We start from the raw sequence: 19749 nt of genomic DNA on the forward strand, positions 1-19749 counted from the left end.
GCAGTGGTGTTTCCGTGGTTTTTAAAAAACATTTAATTGGTGGTGGGGAGTTAAGACCATCAGAAATACTATGAAACATCTCTACTTTTAGCACACATTTGCAAGCAGGCAAGTAACCTTCTATGCGTGCTGAGGCATGTGTGGTCACTCAACATTGACAGGACAGACAAAAAAAACAGGTGCTCACATGCAAACAAAGATAATGTGTCTAACTTACACTGTTATGCAATTATTAAAAGGCTAGATACAAATAGCTAATCCTGGCTACCAATGTTCTAGCATTCATTTATTGTGGCAAGCAGATCAGAGATGTCAAGGTAGTACCCAAGCATATGCCATGTGTATATGTGACACACATAAATATGTATGGGTCATATTTTTGATGTTTTATTTTGTTTGCTATTTTATGAAGCCATCCCTTGTATCATTTTGATGGCCTCCCAGGTATTTGCATTTAAAGTAAAGTATATGATACTGCCGCTAGGTGGAGCTGTGACATCAATGGGGAACGTTAGTGAGATCTTGATGGTTTTTCCTTTAATCTTGGAGAATGCCTACTACTGAAAACTACTTCTCCATCTCGTCATTTTACATTCAGGTATGTAATGTGCAAAATGTCATTTTGACTCTCAAAATATTCAGGTAACATGGTTAACTACATAGTCCATGAGTTTGGTGATGTTTGAAGGTAATTGAAGGGAGTTTTAACCGAGTGGAAAAACTGGTTGGAATTTTCATTTTAACTAAAGGAGGTTTCTGTACGTCCAAACTTTCGGTACTTTTTTTTTCAATATTTTAGATCCTATTTGTTTTATTTTCTATGAACAAATGCTCAGTATAGTTCAGGTAATATATGTAAATATGTGACGTCACGATAAAATGTGTTAAATAAATATTAATATTAATATTTGTATGAAAATAGCGTTTAACATTTCGCTAGCTTGATGTTAACCAAATGTTGCTTGGCTAAGCGCTAGCTAGCTCTAGGGCTAGGCAATCATTCTGTCAATGTTAGCTTACATGTTCGTGGTTAATAATGTAATGGCTGTAGCATTGTTTCGCATAGGCTTCCAGTAATTTATATATTTTTTTGAAATTGACACATATTGACACAAGTGTACACATAATGTGATGTGTAGATGTATTGGTTTGGATGAACGGACTAACCAGACCCTCAAGACTGCCATCGGCAAGTCCCTTGACGGGAAGGAATGATGGGAGGACAACCTGAAGGTAATTCTCTTTGCACACAACAGCAGCGTCCAGGGCCTCCAGAGTACTCACCCTATCTATCGCCTGCTGTACGGACGGGAGCCATAGCTGTTTACTGAGGTAAACAATTCAATTGTATATACAATTATTGCATAGAGTGGAGTATTAAAATATGTGATTGGCTTCGTGTTGTTTGTCTGTTTCTATTTTTGTATAACGTACTTTGAGATCACTGAAACTCCACCTGATGTGGTGAAAGTTGTCAAACCAGATCAGAACGTCTTCGAGGACCACCTTCAGGCATGGGCTGAGAAGCATGTGGAGGTTTTTGACCAGGTAAAAAATATCGTCCTTTGTTAATTTATTTTCTGGCCCTCCAAGAGCTATGTAAAAGATGTATTAGTAATAATATGAAATATAATTTCATTTATTTCTAATGTTTATAATTTCATTTATTTCTAATGTTTATATATTTAAATATTGTCTGTCTGTCGCTGTTTCACAAGGTATTCATTATTGTAAATTTTAACATATCCCTTGACGGTATTTGTTAGTGCAACATTAATCATGGTTGTATCCTCGGACCTACATTAGATATATATTAAACCACAATGGTGTACTAATGCTATATATTTTTTAAAATCATAATAGCGGACTACTGATATAATATTATTTCAGTGTAGATAAGGGAAGGCCAGTTTAAATGAAAACATGCCAGACAAGCCAGTGTATGAATCAAATGTATTTACATATGAATGAAGTGGAAATTAGCTGACTTTGTTATCTTTAAGGTAAGTAACATTAATGTATGTGGGGGAGCATCGAAACAAATTATTATATATTTTTTACCCCAATGCCTGTTTATTCATAACAAACAGAAGATAGTAAATATAATTGATTGCAATGGTTAGCCTATGCAAATGAATAGGACAACATCAAAGGCTCATTAATAGGACTACATTTAGCCTAATTGGGAACAAACAATATGGGGGAAAGTCAAAGGATCCTCGTCAGGTTATTTGTCAAACCCAGATTAAATGTATGTCTTCCTTTGTGTCAAATCTGTAGGCGATTGTTAGCTAAATCAATGACATACTGCTGAAATGTTCAGGCTTCATCATGAGCTGCGATCAAAACTGGCTGGGATGTTTTTGGTTCCGTTTCAGTTAAAGTTATGGGTAATAAAGTAACTGCACTGAAATTAATAACCTGATTCAATGCGATTCCCCTGAATAAAAGGTGTACCCGTTAAACTGTTTGGTCTATGAATAGACCCATCCCGATTCTATCTTTTTGGTCTTTCGCTGTATACATAGCCTACCACTAATATTCAAAATTAGGGAGCATTTAATTAAACAACCAAACTTTTCCTGTGATGATGAGGCTGAGCAAGACCTTCGATAGGCTAGTAGACTATGCAGAAATTAATTGTGGAGTTAATCTTTATTATAGCCTAGATCACTTTATCAAATCAAATGTATTTGTCACATACACATGGTTAGCAGATGTTAATGCGAGTGTAGCGAAATGCTTGTGCTTCTAGTTCCGACAATGCAGTAATAACCAACGAGTAATCTAACCTAACAATTCCAAAACTACAACCTTATACACACAAGTGTAAAGGGATAAAGAATATGTACATAAAGATATGAATGAGTGATGGTACAGACTGCATAGGCAAGATGCAGTAGATGGTATCGAGTACAGTATATACATGTAAACATTATATTAAGTAGCATTGTTTAAAGTGACTCGTGATATATTTTACATCAATTCCCATCAGTTCCCATTATTAAAAGTGGCTGGAGTTGAGTCAGTGTGTTGACAGCAGCCACTCAATGTTAGTGGTGGCTGTTTAACAGTCTGATGGCCTTGAGATAGAAGTTGTTTTTCAGTCTCTCGGTCCCTGCTTTGATGCACCTGTACTGACCTCGCCTTCTGGATGGTAGCGGGGTGAACAGGCAGTGGCTCGGGTGGTTGTTGTCCTTGATGATCTTTATGGCCTTCCTGTGATATCGGGTGGTGTAGGTGTCCTGGAGGGCAGGTAGTTTGCCCCCGGTGATGCGTTGTGCAGACCTCACTACCCTCTGGAGAGCCTTACGGTTGTAGGCAGAGCAGTTGCCGTAGCAGGCGGTGATACAGCCTGAAAGGATGCTCTCGATTGTGCATCTGTAGAGGTTTGTGAGTGCTTTTGGTGACAAGTCGAATTTCTTCAGCCTCCTGAGGTTGAAGAGGCGCTGCTGCGCCTTCTTCACGATGCTGTCTGTGTGGGTGGACCAATTCAGTTTGTCTGTGATGTGTACGCCGAGGAACTTAAAACTTACTACCCTCTCCACTACTGTCCCATCGATGTGGATATGATCACTTTGTATAACCCAGAATGTTTTATTTTTCTAAGGCTAAGCAAACAAGCATATGCTTTTTGCCCGCCTAAATAACAAGGTTTAGGCCTATATCCTCACATACCCCCTCAATTCAAGCCCTGCTTTTAACCACAAGACATATCCACAGAAATGTATAGCCTAAGGATTGCATGGTGACAGTGTGTCATGTCCTGACCTTAGAAAACATGTATTTTCTATGGTAGAGTAGGTCAGGGCTTGACTAGGGGTTTTAGTCTTGTTTATTATTTCTATGTGGGGTTCTAGGTTTGATTTTCTATGTTGGGGTTTGTGTATGATTCCCAATTAGAGGCAGCTGGTAATCGTCTCTAATTGGGGATCATACTTAAGTTGCATTTTTCCACCTGTGGGTTATGGGATATTGTTTATGTTTAGTTGCCTGTTAGCACTGCATTATCGTCACGGTTAGTTTATTCTTTATTTGTTTAGTCTTTGCTTAAGTGTCACTTTATTCATTAAAATGATGTGGAACTCAAAGTACGCTGCGCCTTGGTCGGATCATTCTTATAAACGCACACTGTTGAACCGGTACATTTGTGGTAAACTTGGAACTCTGGGGGAAAAATGAGGTCAAATCATGACATCAGTGATTTTCAGGTCAGAGAAAGATGCCAGAGTTTCTGACTTGGAATACCGAGTTGGATCACCGTTCAAAACTATTTTTTTCTAGTCAGAGCTCGTTTTTCTCCCCCCGAGTTCCCAGTTGTCTTGAACGCAATGAAGTCAGAATTCAGAGATTGCTGAGTTCCGAGTGGTTTTGAATGTGCCACTCGAGACCTAGGCTACCTCTTATTTCTGAATAGGGCTACCTGCAACAAAGAAGCCTTTGTGTCTGTATTGATTTGAGAAATAGGCATATCTACACAGTAATGGTGGCTGGCTACAAATCAACTATTCTAATAATTTTTGTTTTTAAGTGATATGCCTATTTTAGCTAAATCAACAAATGAAATTTATTTCATGACTCTGGCAAATGGAAATATTTTTTACAAAATCATGTAGATGTGTGTAAGGCGTTCATGGTGAGATCTTTAATAATTAACTAAACAGACACTTAAACTAACACGTGACACGTAAATGTCACTTGTACACGACTTGAAAGCATGATGTAGACGTTTTAAGGCATTCATGGTGAGATCTTTCATAATAAACTTACAAGCAAACTGAGGGGTTCACTGTAAATAGAGAAACACTTCAAGAGGCATTCTAACAGTGACCGCATCAACACAGAGGTTAAACAACTCACTGGAAAACTTGATATTACAAAAATAATACAATTTGGACTGTAAATCATGAATAGAATTGCTTGAATTAATGTTTATATAGCGTGCATAATAGTATACCCCTCAGGAACACTGGGCTCTGGTTATACTATAGCTAGGGCCAGGAGTTGTAATGATGAATTAAGTATGAATAATGAATAAGCTAAATCATGCAAATATGACTTGTCTGTGTGAGCAGTATATAAGAGGACGTACAGGACTTTATGCATCTAAGTCTGACGGTGACCTCGGTATGCTTAGTAATGTTTATAAAACAAGGAGTGTATGACTAATAAGAAGTAATGTGGTATTTTGCTCAATTTAATATTTTGTTACCTGAGTCTTTCAGACAAAATATCAGATGATACAAATGTTCAGCTGCCCCTTTAAGCTTACCATAGAAACGGAGCCACTCAAGTCCTCAAGTGTGCGTTGTAAGTACTGAGGGGACACTAAATATAACAGGGCAGTGTTCAGTAAGTTTTTAAATTCTGGAACGTTCAATTTAACAGACTGCAGTACTGAACAAATAGTTGAAAAACGGGTTGTGGATTGTGGATCGCTGTCAGCATTATGGTGCTTTCAAGACAACTGGGAACTCTGGGGGGGGAAACTATGTTAAATCATAATGTCAGTGATCTTCCGGTCGGAAAGTTGGAGCTCTACAAAGAGGCCCAAGTTCCTTACTTGGAATATCGAGTTGATGACCATTCAAAACTATTTTTCCCAGTTGCCCCAGGGGTTTTTCACAGTCCACAAATTCAAGAAAGCATACAGTATTATATAGAGCCATTATTGCATGGAACTCACATCTCATATTGCTTAAATGAACAGCAAACCTGGTTTAAAAAAAAACAAAAAAAAACAGCTAAAGCAACACCTCACAGCACAATGCCGCTTCCCTATTTTACCTAGATATTTTGTGTGTATTTAAGTATGTTCTGTCCTTGAGCAGTTCTTGTCTACATTTTCTGTAATATGTCATGTTTCATGTGGACCCCAGGAAAAGAAGCTGCAGCTTTCACTACAGCTAATTGAGATCCTAATAAAATAACAAAAATACCTTTGAACCAGATGTTGCCTCCCGTGTGGGCATGGCAGATATTATGGAGGAAACATGAGCTCATGCGAGAGAGGGAAAGCCCATTTACACAGACAGGAACCTTTAAAATGTGTTCACAAATGGCCAGAGTAAACTATACACCATCTTTGGCCCCATCTGTCCCCTGTCCTGTGAAGCCTCAAAGCATGCATGAGGATTTACATACATGATGCAGCCTAGTAATTTGTTCTAAATTCAGTCTGTATTAACATTCAAATTCCCATTTAATGTGCGTTTCATGCTGGTTGAGACAGACTCTAAATTTAGACTCACTCCACACATAGTAGCATTTAGATTTCACATTCATTGTTCTCAGCAGTGATTAGTGAACAATCACTATTATACAACAAGCCTTTCATAACAATGTATTATGCCTGTGCTTCAAGAAATAAGACAAGTCAAATATGTTCATAAATGTGTCGAGTTTTGTTTTGTAAACCATATGCCCACCCGTGATGATTTCAGTGCCCCTGGGAGAGACACTTCAGGTCAAGAAACCCCGTTGGTAAGGTTAAAATTTAAGAGCAGTAATAACAGGAGAAAAACAAACAACACCGTTGGTAAAATTGATTATTGTCCCTGTATTGGCGATGGCATATGCAAAACAATGCCAATAATGCTAACATCTGTCAAGAAGTAGTATGCACGTATCGATCTATTAAGAAGTGTTGCTTTATCGACGAATTTTCGGTTTTTTTTTATTGTCCCTGTCGCCATATTGGAAAACCCTTCAACCCAGTGACATCATGAAGCGTGTTTCTTCCGTCCGACGCTGTGTGGACCTGCTTCAACTGAATGTGAACTGCTAGGAGACAAAGCAACGAAGTAAATCCCCCTCTGGATCAATCAAATGTGTCGTATTTAACTGTTTAGTAACAGAAAGCCAGTGATTTATACACTAAGATTTCAAGGTATGTATTACTATCTTGGTCTGTGATTTCTAGGGGGTCTCTTTGTTAAAATAACGTCGTGAGTAATGTACTGGGCTGATTCGGTTGGTCTGTGGTTCTTCTGTTCTAATACCAGGGAAGAATCTGGTTCTGTCTCACCAGACAGGTTATGCCCAGTGTGGCCTAGCTAGCTGGCACGACCAGGTTCCATACTGTATCAGATACTGTTGCCAGTTAATAAACAGGCTGCTTCATATATGTAGTTGAAAGGATAGTCCGTTTGTGAAGTTATGGTTTCCGATTTCTGTTTTAGAAACATATACAGTGTTTGTGTGTGTGTGTGTGTTTTTGTGTAGCTAACCTAGCTAGCCTCAGATACTGGCATTGCTATTAACTTGGCTAGCTAGCTAGGGTTAGCATTACCTCAATTGGCTCCAAATTATGAGTTGAGTGAAATAGCTACTATTTTAAAGTAAATCAATGTGTCACACCGTAATCCTGGATGTTGCTCGTTAGCTAACTCTACCCGGAAAAGTACTAGCCAGCCAACTAACGCTGTATCAGGAAATACGGCTCCTGTAGCTAGCTAGCTGTCAAGCTAACTAGTTAGCTGTCACGCTAACTAGCTCGTTAGCAGTTGGATAACGTTCTAGTTATAAAAGGGAGTATGATACTACTCTAGTTGATTTGTCTAGATTCCAGACATAATTATGATCCAATCGGATTATGTCTGGTTGCTACAGTTTTGGTGAAACAACATTTGTTGTGGTTTGCTGGTAGCTGGCTGGCTGCATGCACGAATAATGATTAATTCCCCATTCGTCTCTTGTTCTGGGTTAGTTGATCATATAACTCACTATGCCTGTGTAAATAAGCAGTTTATTTTTTATGCAAATTAAAGACATGATTGCTAATAAGGTTTATTTACTGTGGCAACCATGAAACCGTTTTAATTTGATAACCAATAATGTATTGTGTTCTAGGCTATTTTTCTATCATAAATTGGGAAATTATACTCCCATTTAATTACATTAAATTATTAACATACCTACTTTGAATTTTGATACAATGTCACCAATGAATGCTAGACTTTACATTTTGTCACTGAAAATAAGAATTTGTTCTTAAAACTGACTTGCCTAGTTAAATAAAGGTAAATAAATAAAATTGGGTTTTTAAAGGATCCCAAAGTTAGTCATTGCTGGAAACAATGCGCACCAACATTGAAACCAATTGAATGTACATGTTTTGGGTGGGATACCACCTAAACAATGGTAGGCTAGTATCAATCTGGACCTTGAAGCCAGTTCCACTGCATTTTATTTAGTTGTTCCTCTCTAATCAGGGACTGATTTAGACCTGGGACACCAGGTGGGTGTAATTAATTATCAGGTAGAACTTTACACTGTCATACCGCTAAGCATGGCTAATATAATCTCAAACACACATTTTAGGGGTAATTTGAGGACCTTTGGATTGCAGCCTGACTATAAACAGTTTCTAGTCGGTCAACTTGTTTTTATCTGCTATTTGCTGAAATATCAAATGTTTTATTGAATTTCTCTCATTCCAGAGCCGACTAGAAAAGGTGGAAACGTCTCTTGACACTTTCGTAAATAGAGAAAATGGACTACAAGCTTGCTCCTTCTGATCTGGACAAAACTGAAACTTTGGAATGAGAAATGCTCCCACACTCATGAACTTTTGGCAAGCTGTATTCGATAAGAAAATTTGATTTTCCCCCAGAACTTTGGTCGGCTAACATGGATGGAGAGGAAGACCTCTCTCTTAAGAGTGAAGATGTAGTAGACTCAGAAACGAATGGCATAGAAAACAAGAAAAGAGAGGCAAAAGGAACATGTCTAAAAATTGAGGGGCAAGATGGCTACGTGTTTAAATCATACAGCATCACCCCCCATGACACTGCAGACGCAAAAACCTTTTGTCCGTCTAAAACACTGGCTAAAGACTCTTCACCCGTGGCTTCTATTCACGAGGAGGAACCAGACAATTTATCTATTTCTCAGGTTGATGGACAATTAACAATTAATGAGTCTGTCAATGAAGCAGATGAGGCATGTGATAAAGAGGACTCTCTTGGGCCTACTTCTCCGGCCATTTCAAATAAAATCCTAAATCTTAACACTGCGGTCAAGATAGAAAATGGCACATCTGAACATAATGAGGAAGAGGAGGATCCAAACAGTATGAAGGGGACCCAAGAGGATGAAAGGTTATCGTATGATAGTTCTGTAGGCCCCTTTGTTACTAGAGACGATACAGATGACAATACAGATGATTACAGTAGTATGCTTAGTGGGTACACAAGCACTCTTTATGATGTTGCGATGGATGCTGTCACTCAAAGCCTATTGTCATCCATGAGAAGTCCCACTAATGCTAATCCCAGGAAGAAATCCCCTGCCTGGAACCATTTCTGCATATCTCCACGCGACAGTACCAAAGCAATCTGTATGTACTGCATGAAAGAGTTCAGTCGAGGTAAGAACGAGAAGGACCTAAGTACAAGTTGTTTAATGAGGCACGTACGAAGGGCTCACCCCACTGTGCTTTTACAAGATGGTGACCTCTCCTCAAATACTCTGACTGCCTCAGTTGCCTCATCTGTAATACCCCCCTCAAATTCATCAAATAACGGAAGCCTGGCAGCTAGCATTACTACTCCTGCCTCACGAACAAACTCTTCACCGTCCACCTCTTCAGCAGAGGGCTCTGACATATCATCCAAAGAAAAAGTGTTACCAAAACTTGAAAAGGGTGCCAAAAACGACACTGGCACAGTCTCATCCTCACATTCCAACAACAACCATGAAGAAGCGATGGATGGAGGTGGGTGTGAGAGTCTCGCTGCAACTCCCAAAAACTCAAGTTCTCGTAGAAGATCAGCTGTGTGGAAGCATTTCTACCTGTCCCCTGCTGACAGTTCCAAAGCAGTATGCATACACTGCATGAATGAATTTAGCAGGGGTAAAAATGGAAAAGACCTGGGCACAAGCTGTCTGATTCGCCATATGTGGAGAGCCCACAGAGGAATTGTCATTGAAGAAAATGGACAGGGCTCGAACATCCCACCACCATATACAAACCCAACAACATTATTGTCTCGCTCTCAGCTGCATCAGGACTCAGTAGTCGAGATTAAAAAAGAATCCCCTTTCGCTCCATCCTCCCCAGAAACAATATCTGACGAAATGCCCCATAACGAAGATGAAAGCATGGATGTGAAGGAGGAGTCTGATGACACAATAAACCAATCAGAACAGGATTCCTCCCTCAATCTCTGCTTTGGACTTAGAGATGAGGATGTTCCTTTACCTCCCTCAATGTGTGATCTGTCTCTAGAGGGCTCAGGCCTGAAAGAGGATCTGGCGAGTTCAATTTTCCAACAAAATAAAAAAATCATGAAACGTGTGAAATCCGAAGTGTGGCACCATTTCATCGTCTCTCCAGTGGATCAGCTTAAAGCCCTCTGCCGATACTGTCCCTGTGTCATCAGCCGGGGGAAACGGGGAGACTTCGGAACCAGCTGTTTGATGAGGCATCTAATGAGAAGGCACCCTGATGTCCTCAAAAACCAAAAAAGCACAAATGATAAGGACTCCTCACCTCATTCCTATGCTACTCTCTCTGCTGAGGCTGTTCCAGCCAAACTGACTAACAGCCCTGCCAAAGAGAAAAAGCCACATAACTCTGTGTTCAGTAAAAAGACATCAAAGTTGTGGAATCATTTTTCTATTTCCCCTTCTGATCCCACTAAGGTGGTTTGTTTGCACTGTAGCCGTACAATAAGTCGGGGCAAAAAGACGACAAACCTCGGAACTAGTTGTTTATTCAGGCACATGCAGAGATTTCATGGAAATGTTCTTGAAAGTAACAGTACTATCTCAGGTGATGTGCCGTCTGCTGAAATTCACGTTAAACACGAACTCATGGACACTTCTTCTGTGTATGATGAAAACTGTGAAAGATTTGATGAATACCACCCGGTTGCCAAAATAATCACCAAACTCGTTGCCGAAATGCTTGCACTGGATCTTCAGCCATCAGCCTTAGTAGAGAACACTGGTTTGAATCGATTACTAGAGTATCTTCAACCCCAGTATTCTCTACCCTCCTCTTCGTATTTCACCAGCACTGCCATACCAGACATGTATGAGAGGGTGAAGGAGGTTGTTCTCACACACCTGAAAGAGGCTGAGAGTGGTATTGTCCATTTTACAACAAGCATCTGGGTCACTAGCCAGACTCGGGAATTTCTGACTCTTACTGCCCACTGGGTTTCATACGAATCATGTGTTAGACCTCAGGGTGAGGACTTTCACTGCTCCGCTCTCCTCAGTGTGTCACAGATCGACTGTGACCATGACACACTCAATATACAGAAGCAGCTCGAATACTTCTGGGACACCTGGATCAGCTCCTTAGGGTTGAAGAAAGGATTCACTGTAACCGACAACAATGCTATTGCGAACGTCCTGGAGGACAACAACCATGTCATCGTGCAGTGCTTTGGCCACACCATAGATCTAATTGTGAACGAAGCCATAAAGAGTCAGAGGATGGTCCAGAACCTTCTAAGCAACGCTCGGAAGATTTGCGAGCGTGTGTATCGCTCAGACAAAGCAAAGGAGAAGTTGGCAGAATTGCAGAAGGTTTATCAGCTACCTGAAAATTGCCTAATCCAGGACGTTCCCTCAAAATGGAGGACATCCTTCTTCATGCTTGAACGTCTGGTGGAACAAAAGAAAGCGGTCGACGAGATGTCAATAGAGTGCAACTTCAGGGAAATGATCAGTTGCGACCAGTGGGAAGTGATGCAGTCGGTATGCAATGCGTTGAAGCCCTTCGAAGTGGCCTGCAGGGAGATGAGCAATCGCACTGCCACTTTGGGTCAAGTCATACCACTGATCCACATCCTCAACCGGAAGATAGACATGCTCTTTGACGAGACAATGGGCATCGACAACATGCTCAAGTCTCTGAAGGAAGCGATGGTGAGCAGGATGTCGTCGACCCTACACGACCCCAGGTACACTTGGGCGACAATGCTGGACCCGCGGTACAAGACTTCCTTGTTCACAGAGGAAGAGGCGGAGCAATGCAAACAAGATCTCATCAGTGAACTTCAGGTGTCCCTTTCTACCTCAATTGAGATAAAGCCTTCACTATCCAACGGATGTGGTGGAGAGGTCCCAGTTTCATCAAGCGGTTCTCCCTCAAACAAGGACAACCTCTGGGCGCTCATGGATGACATCAGACACAAGATAAAACAGGAGGACAAGCCAAAATCATCAGAGCTGGCAGTGCTGGAATACTTGGAGGAGGACATACTTGATCAAAGCTGTGATCCACTGGACTACTGGAACCTGAAGAAGTTACTGTGGCCTGACCTTGCCAAGGTCGCTGTCCGCTATGTGGGCTGCCCTCCCAGCATTGTCCCAGCAGAGATTCTGTTCAGCACAGCCAGTGTGAACTGCGCTCTGAATCAGCCCATGCCATTACTAGAAAACATGGAGGGGCTTCTCTTTCTAAAGGTCAACCTACCCTTAATTTATTATCAGCACTGATTTAAAACCATTGCTTATGAGGCTCCTTAGCAAGGTCCAATTCATAGAACTGTGAAATGACAGGGGTAACTTTTTAGATTCAGGGGTAACTAAAAGGAGAATAGACAATACACTGAGCTTCATTTTCAAATCATGAGCACATTTGGAATTGTTAATTAAGTTATTCTTAATTGCATTTTGTATACTACTGTCAACACTTTAGAACTTGCATCAGAGACTCAGTGAAAAGTGTCAGGGAGGGAGGGGTGCATTTAGCGGTAGGGGTTGTGAACATTTGTTCCTGTGTCTTAATTTTGTCTTCTCTCTCCTTGTGCCTTATCCAAAACTAATTCAGGTCAAAATGCTGTAAATACTTTGATGCGCAAATCAAGTCTTTCAATTTAAATGGCTTAAAATATTAGAAACAAGATGCTGTCTTTTTTTTCTAAATGAACACATTGCCCAAAAATAAATGCTGTGACTGAAAGATGTTAAGTTTGTTATTTATTTCATTATGAATGTGGCTCATGGTACTGTCAATTTAGAAGTTGCTTTTTTTTAACTTGCTGAAATATTTTAATATTATGCAAGATTGCTGTATTTTTTTCAGAAGCAATTTGTTTGATATGTCTTTAGCACAATTACATTTATTTTCAAGGGATTAAATTATGGGTTGTCAAGTAAAATGTACTGTACATTTGTTATAATGATTGTTGAACTTAATTTCAAATGTGGAAGTATTCAGACTGGAACCATGCAAATTGTGGTCATTTGTAAATAAAAGGTTTCTTATGTAATCCTTTGTTCCCTTTTTTTTCATGCTTTGTGTACAGAAATTGCCATGTTTGGTAGGGGACACTAGCAAATGTTTGGCAACAGAAAATGTTCTTACTAGAAAAGTTGGGGCACTACCTGCCAATTTCACTTATGATTTCATGTTTAGTAGGGAGAACAGTGTCACCATGGAATGTCTATTTGCAACATTTAAATGTAACCTTTCTGAAAAGTGGTCTCAAAGCATGTAATATTGCCTCAAATGGCACAAGTACTTCCTTGTAAGTCAAACATTTCCTCTTCAGTTTCATTCCAAAGCTCACGATGAGCTGTTTTGTTCATATGGAGAACTAGCATAATGAGTTCTTCAAACTTATTTCAGATTTTTTTTAAATGCACTGTTTTGAAGGATGGCAGTTATTGAACTTGGGTTATCTGACCACTGTTTGGAGGAAGTGTTAGACATTAAACCAGTTACCTGGTTTGGTGGAGTAAAATTGGAGGATTATGGATCAATTTCATTTGAAGTAATGAAAGGACTGTATACACTTTGCATGTGAATGGAGATCTAAGCTGGCCTAGCCAGACTTTTCTTTTTTTAAATATGTAAATGACAAAGTAGGTGATCCTATCAATATCTGGTTCCAACCTACTTATATCCCAAAAGAGTGATTGAAAACAGAACACTCAATACACTGCAATTTAGTTGTAGTTATTTACAATTGGTCATAAGAAAATACTAAATCCTGAAAAACTACATCACTTTCCTCAGTTCAACTGGGATGCTCAGGGTCAGGTACTCTTTCTAGCAACACCAGTTTGTCTCCCAGGTTTATACTGAAGAAAGGAAACTGAAAGGCATTCAATGTCATGTTGCTGTAACCTTGGATGAAGGCCAAAGGCACGTGGGAGTCTTTGAGTAGTGCTATGTGGGTGGCATTGGCCTCCATCAGAACATAGGAGTATGTCTTCATATCAGGGTGTCCAGGGCCAATGTCTTCTCTCTTGTCATACCTGACAATAGAACACAAAGCTGAATCCTTAGAATGCCTTTAGAAGGTTGGAAACAGTTATATTCCAGAATAGAATACCTAGTCAAACTAACCTCCAGTTTCTGTTCAGTTCTAAGAAATGTGATACTCCAGTTTTGGGCAGCAAATACATCAATATGAACAGGGACATTGAGGAGAAGCAATGGATGTACATACCTTTAAATCAGTGTTTTTGCAACCATGACATTTTCCTCACTGTCCGATTTGGTAACTGATAACAAAAAAATGTATAACCTCTTACCAAGTGATAGTGAGTAAATTAATACTCCCTACTATACTTTTAATACATTTTCCGCAAAAGGTGGTTAAACGCTCACTCAAAATAATTAAGGTGTGTAAACAGCCTTGACTTGCATTTACTCTCTACTACATCACTGCTCTTACCTGATGTAGATGGTACTAGTTTATGCAGTATCTGCACCCCCCCGGCCTCCAGGGTAGTTGTGATGGGACACGTACAGAGATATGCTGGAGTATGCAGCATTTGTCACCAACTGGCCAACCACGATTAAGGAGCCAAGTTTATACATCCAATATTTGTGGTAGTTGTTCAGACTGTAGGATGGAGAATTAAAAGGTTTTCAAGATTAATTTTATGTGTTTTCTCTGTCCACACTAAGGTCCATACAACATGTCCCCTGAAAGACAATTGAACTGTGACTCCAACATCCTGAAGGCCAAAAATATTGTGTTTTTCTAACATTATTATACTAAATTGACCTACCTGAACAGACAACAATCATGCCAATAACAGCCTTTTTCTCCTTACATGAAGGAGCAGCCCCGTGCGGCCACTATATTCAGCACAGGGAAGGTGTAGAGGATAAAGCGTAGCTCCTTATGGGGCAGGAAAGAGTAGAGCAGGATAAATCCTACAGTAGGCAGCAGCAGGGTGCGTGTCCGTCTGTCAAGCAGGCCTGGGGGGGACGAACAGCACTGCGCAGCCTAGAGCACGGGGCAGAGCAGAGTAGAAGTACTACAGAAAGGGGGCGGTTTACTGGGGGAGAAAGTCAAGGAAAGGTAGCAAGTTGTTTGCAGGTTCTCCGTGATGAGTGGAAAATTAACCCATTTCATAATATTACCACAAACGTTTATACTAACTCAGAATCAATCAAGGAGAAGCAGGTGTCTATAGCTGTGGTGAATGATTTAATTAGTTGACTTTGTGAACATTGTTATGGGTTTATAACAGGCATTGAGTGAAGTGAAGGATATTCCCCAGTTGGAGCTCTTGTTCAGGGTGGTGTTGTACCAGAGTACCTGGTCCTCGGGCCAAATCAGCTTATTCCAGAAGAATGAGTCAATGCCGACAGTCAAAGCTGAAAGAGACAGGAGACGACAAAATTAGACGTTCATCTAAAAGAGCTTATACATTTATAACACTTCTAATCGTGAAAAACTACAGGGTAGGAATATGCATTTGGTCCAGGCAAGCTACAGCACACCCGACTCATCTAACTACTATAGCTTAGCCAGGTGTGTTAGTGCTGGGCTGGAGAAAAAGCCTGCACACCCTGTAGTTATCCAGAACCAGAATTAGTCTTTCTGATAACATATTTACCTAGTGACAGAGCACCTGCAGGAATCGCATAGTAGAGCAGTTGAAGGATCCCTAGCCTTCTACTCAGTAATGACATGAGCAGCATCAGACCCAGGTAGAGAGACAGTTCTGATCTAAACACGATGATGACGAGAGTAGAGGGACAGAGGAAAGACCCAACAGGGAATGCCAACAGGACTAGGGAGAAAACATAACAGACCTTTAACTGCACAAGATTACCATCAGAGAAACTGCTGGAAGAAAAAAAAACTCCTAAAATACACTATATATACAAAAGTATGTGGACACACACACACGTTGCTGACAGGTATACAATTGAGCACAGCCATGCAATCTCCATAGACAAATATTGGCAGTAGAATATCCCTTACTGAAGAGCTCACCGATTTCAACGTGGTACCGTCATAACATGCCACCTTTCTAACCTTTCTAAGTCAGTTCATCAAATTTCTGCCATGCTACCCCAGTCAACTGTAAATGCTGTTATTGTGAAGTGGAAACATCTAGCAGCAACAAACAGCTTAGCCGCAAAGTCGTAGGCCACACAACCTCACAGAAGGAGACCGTGCTGAAGCACGTAAAAATCGTCTGTCCTGACTACCAAGTTCCCAACTGCCTCTGGAGGCAACGTCTGCACAATAACTATTTTTTCCGGGAGCTTCATGAAATGGGTTTCCATGGCTGAGCAGCCGCACACAAGCCTAAGATCACTACGTACAATGCCAAGGGTCGGCTGGAGTGGTGTAAAGCTTACCGCGTTCTCTGGAGTGATGAATCACACTTCACCATCTGGCAGTCCGACGGACTAATCTGGGTTTGGCAGATGCCAGGAGAACGCTACCTGCCCCAAAGCATAGTGCCAACTGTAAAGTTTGGTGGAGTAGGAATAATGGTCTGGGGCTGTTCTCCATGGTTCTGGCTAGGCCCCTTAGTTCCAGTGAAGGGAAATATTAACACTACAAGGACATTCTAGACGATTCTGTGCTTCCAACTTTGTGGCAACAGTTTGGGGAAGGCCCTTTCCTGTTTCAGCAGGACAATACCCCTGTGCACAAAGCGAGGTCCATACAGAAATGGTTTGTGAGATCGGTGTGGAAGAACTTGACTGGCCTGCATAGAGCCCTGACCTCAACCCCATCAAACAATTTGGAATGAATTGGAACACCAACTGCGAGCCAGGCCTAATCGCCCAACATCAGTGCCCTACCTCACTAATGCGCTTGTGGCTGAATGGAAGCAAGTCCCCGCAGCAATGTACCAACATCTAGTGGAAAGTCTTCCCAGAAGAGTGGAGGCTGGTGTAGCAGCAAAGGGGGACCAACTGCTCGGCCTCCGACCGCAAGGCACTTACAGAGGGTAGTCCGTACAGCCCAGTACATCATTGGGGTCAAGCTTCCTGCCATCCAGGACCTCTATACCAGGCGGTGTCCGAGGAAGGCCCTGAAAATTGTGAAAGACTCCAGCCACCCTAGTCATAGACTTATCTCTGCTACAGCACGGTAAGCGGTACCGGAGCGCCAAGTCTAGGTCCAAGAGGCTTCTAAACAGCTTCTACCCCCAAACACAGGAGTGACGGTTGCTGATAATGGGCCTCTGTACGCCTATGTAGATATTCCATTAAAAATCTGCCATTTCCAGCTACAATAGTCATTTACAACACGTCTACACAATGTCTACACTGTAATTCGGATCAATTTGATGTTATTTTAAATGGACAAATTTCTTTTGCTTTTCTTTCAAAAACAAGGACATTTCTAAGTGACCCCAAACTTTTGAACGGTAGTGTACGTCACATTGATTTTGGCACAATGATTCCCTACAATATTCAGTGCTTCTTTTCTCACATAAATTGAGCCAACAGTGTAGAATTGTAGCCACCAGGAAATGGCAGAGCGATTTTTACACTGGCCACTTGATCCGATATCCACTACATAACAGCTTTCCCATTTTGACAACGGGTGCCACTATGGCAGGAGAAATCAATAGTTGAATATCACAGCCAATCACATCACTGCGGGTAAGTAATACTGTGAAACACTATCCACTATTACTGCAGATATTATGGACATTATAAAAATATATATTATTTCCTGTAGTACTTTTAACACATTGGTGGACATTTTTATTATAGATTTTAATCCTACATGAGGCTTGTCTCCAACAGTACTTTGATACACATTTTTTCAGTACAACTTATGTATATTAGTTTTCATCCAATATATTTTATACTACAATCATGTCTACAATATATCAGTGTCTCTTACCTATTGGCAGTGCAATGGGGAGGGGTCTCGTGCTGTAGAACATGAGATGGAACTGTGAGGCGCAGGTGAGACAGAACAGTCCCGCAACTGTTGACCCAAACTGCCTCCGAACCTCCCTCTGCATGCGCCATAGAGATAAAGTCACACACACTCCCAGGCAACCTCGCACTGGACAGCAAAAAGGTACGCATCAATACATTTGAGTAATTGGGCTGATTTGTGAAAGACCTGTCATTTACATATCAAGACGTACTTGATTTAGTTTGTGGAACTACTGTGGCACTATGGAAAAAATTGAGTAGTCCCAAAAGTGAAAAATCTATTGGACCCAGGTCTGCTCCATTGCACTGCTGTATATGGATATCATACACTGCTCAAAAAAATAAAGGGAACACTTAAACAACACAAAGTCAATCACACTTCTGTGAAATCAAACTGTCCACTTAGGAAGCAACACTGATTGACAATAAATTACACATGCTGTTGTGCAAATGGAATAGACAACAGGTGGAAATTATAGGCAATTAGCAAGACACCCCCAATAAAGGAGTGGTTCTGCAGGTGGTGACCACAGACCACTTCTCAGTTCCTATGCTTCCTGGCTGATGATTTGGTCACTTTTGAATGCTGGCGGTGCTTTCACTCTAGTGGTAGCATGAGACAGAGTCTACAACCCACACGTTGCTCAGGTAGTGCAGCTCATCCAGGATGGCACACCAATGCGAGCTGTGGCAAGAAGGTTTGCTGTGTCTGTCAGCGTAGTGTCCAGAGCATGGAGGCGCTACCAGGAGACAGGCCAGTACATCAGGAGACGTGGTGGAGGCCGTAGGATGGCCACAACCCAGCAGCAGGACCGCTACCTCCGCCTTTGTGCAAGGAGGAGCAGGAGGAGCACTGCCAGAGCCCTGCAAAATGACCTCCAGCAGGCCACAAATGTGCATGTCTGCTCAAACGGTCAGAAACAGACTCCATGAGGGTGATATGAGGGCCCGACGTCCACAGGTGGGGGTTGTGCTTACAGCCCAACACCGTGCAGGACGTTTGGCATTTGCCAGAGAACACCAAGATTGGCAAATTCGCCACTGGCGCCCTGTGCTCTTCACAGATAAAAGCAGGTTCACACTGAGCACATGTGACAGACGTGACAGTCTGGAGACGCCGTGGAGAATGTTCTGCTGCCTGCAACATCCTCCAGCATGACCGGTGGGTCAGTCATGGTGTGGGGTGGCATTTCTTTGGGGGGCCGCACAGCCCTCCATGTGCTCGCCAGAGGTAGCCTGACTGCCATTAGGTACCGAGATGAGATCCTCAGACCTCTTGTGAGACCATATGCTGGTGCGGTTGGCCCTGGGTTCCTCCTAATGCAAGACAATGTTAGACCTCATGTGGCTGGAGTATGTCAGCAGTTCCTGCAAGAGGAAGGCATTGATGCTATGGACTGGCCCGCCCGTTCCCCAGGCCTGAATCCAATTGAGCACATCTGGGACATCATGTCTCGCTCCATCCACCAACGCCACGTTGCGCCACAGACTGTCCAGGAGTTGGCAGATGCTTTAGTCCAGGTCTGGGAGGAGATCCCTCAGGAGACCATCCGCCACCTCATCAGGAGCATGCCCAGGCGTTGTAGCGAGGTCATACAGGCACGTGGAGGCCACACACACTA

The 19749-nt window shown here is 41.7% G+C and overlaps 1 protein-coding gene and 1 pseudogene across 3 annotated transcripts; one reads left to right on the top strand and one right to left on the bottom strand.

Moving 5' to 3' along the window:
* Positions 1-544: 544 nt before the first annotated feature.
* Positions 545-13232, top strand: LOC112214428 (zinc finger BED domain-containing protein 4). Of its 3 annotated transcripts, XM_042298174.1 has the most exons (3): positions 6469-6483; positions 6718-6889; positions 8442-13232. In XM_042298174.1, the coding sequence occupies exon 3, from the start codon at positions 8632-8634 to the stop codon at positions 12454-12456; it is 3825 nt and encodes a 1274-aa protein (XP_042154108.1). In that variant the 5' UTR covers positions 6469-6483; positions 6718-6889; positions 8442-8631; the 3' UTR covers positions 12457-13232. The 3 variants fall into 3 exon arrangements, with proteins under 3 accessions (XP_042154109.1, XP_024228915.1, XP_042154108.1); XM_042298175.1 differs by lacking the exons at positions 6469-6483; positions 6718-6889 and adding an exon at positions 545-1548; XM_024373147.2 differs by having other exon boundaries at positions 6238-6889.
* Positions 13233-13895: 663 nt separating this feature from the next.
* LOC112215057 lies at positions 13896-18321 on the bottom strand (annotated as a pseudogene).
* Between the last annotated feature and the right edge of the window lie 1428 nt (positions 18322-19749).

This window comes from Oncorhynchus tshawytscha, linkage group LG15, assembly GCF_018296145.1.
Source record: "Oncorhynchus tshawytscha isolate Ot180627B linkage group LG15, Otsh_v2.0, whole genome shotgun sequence".
Taxonomy (NCBI): Eukaryota; Metazoa; Chordata; class Actinopteri; order Salmoniformes; family Salmonidae; genus Oncorhynchus; species Oncorhynchus tshawytscha.

Excerpts from the sequence above, each read along its gene's own strand:
- LOC112214428 (XM_042298175.1), top strand. The coding sequence starts at position 8,632 with ATGGATGGAGAGGAAGACCTCTCTCTTAAGAGTGAAGATGTAGTAGAC.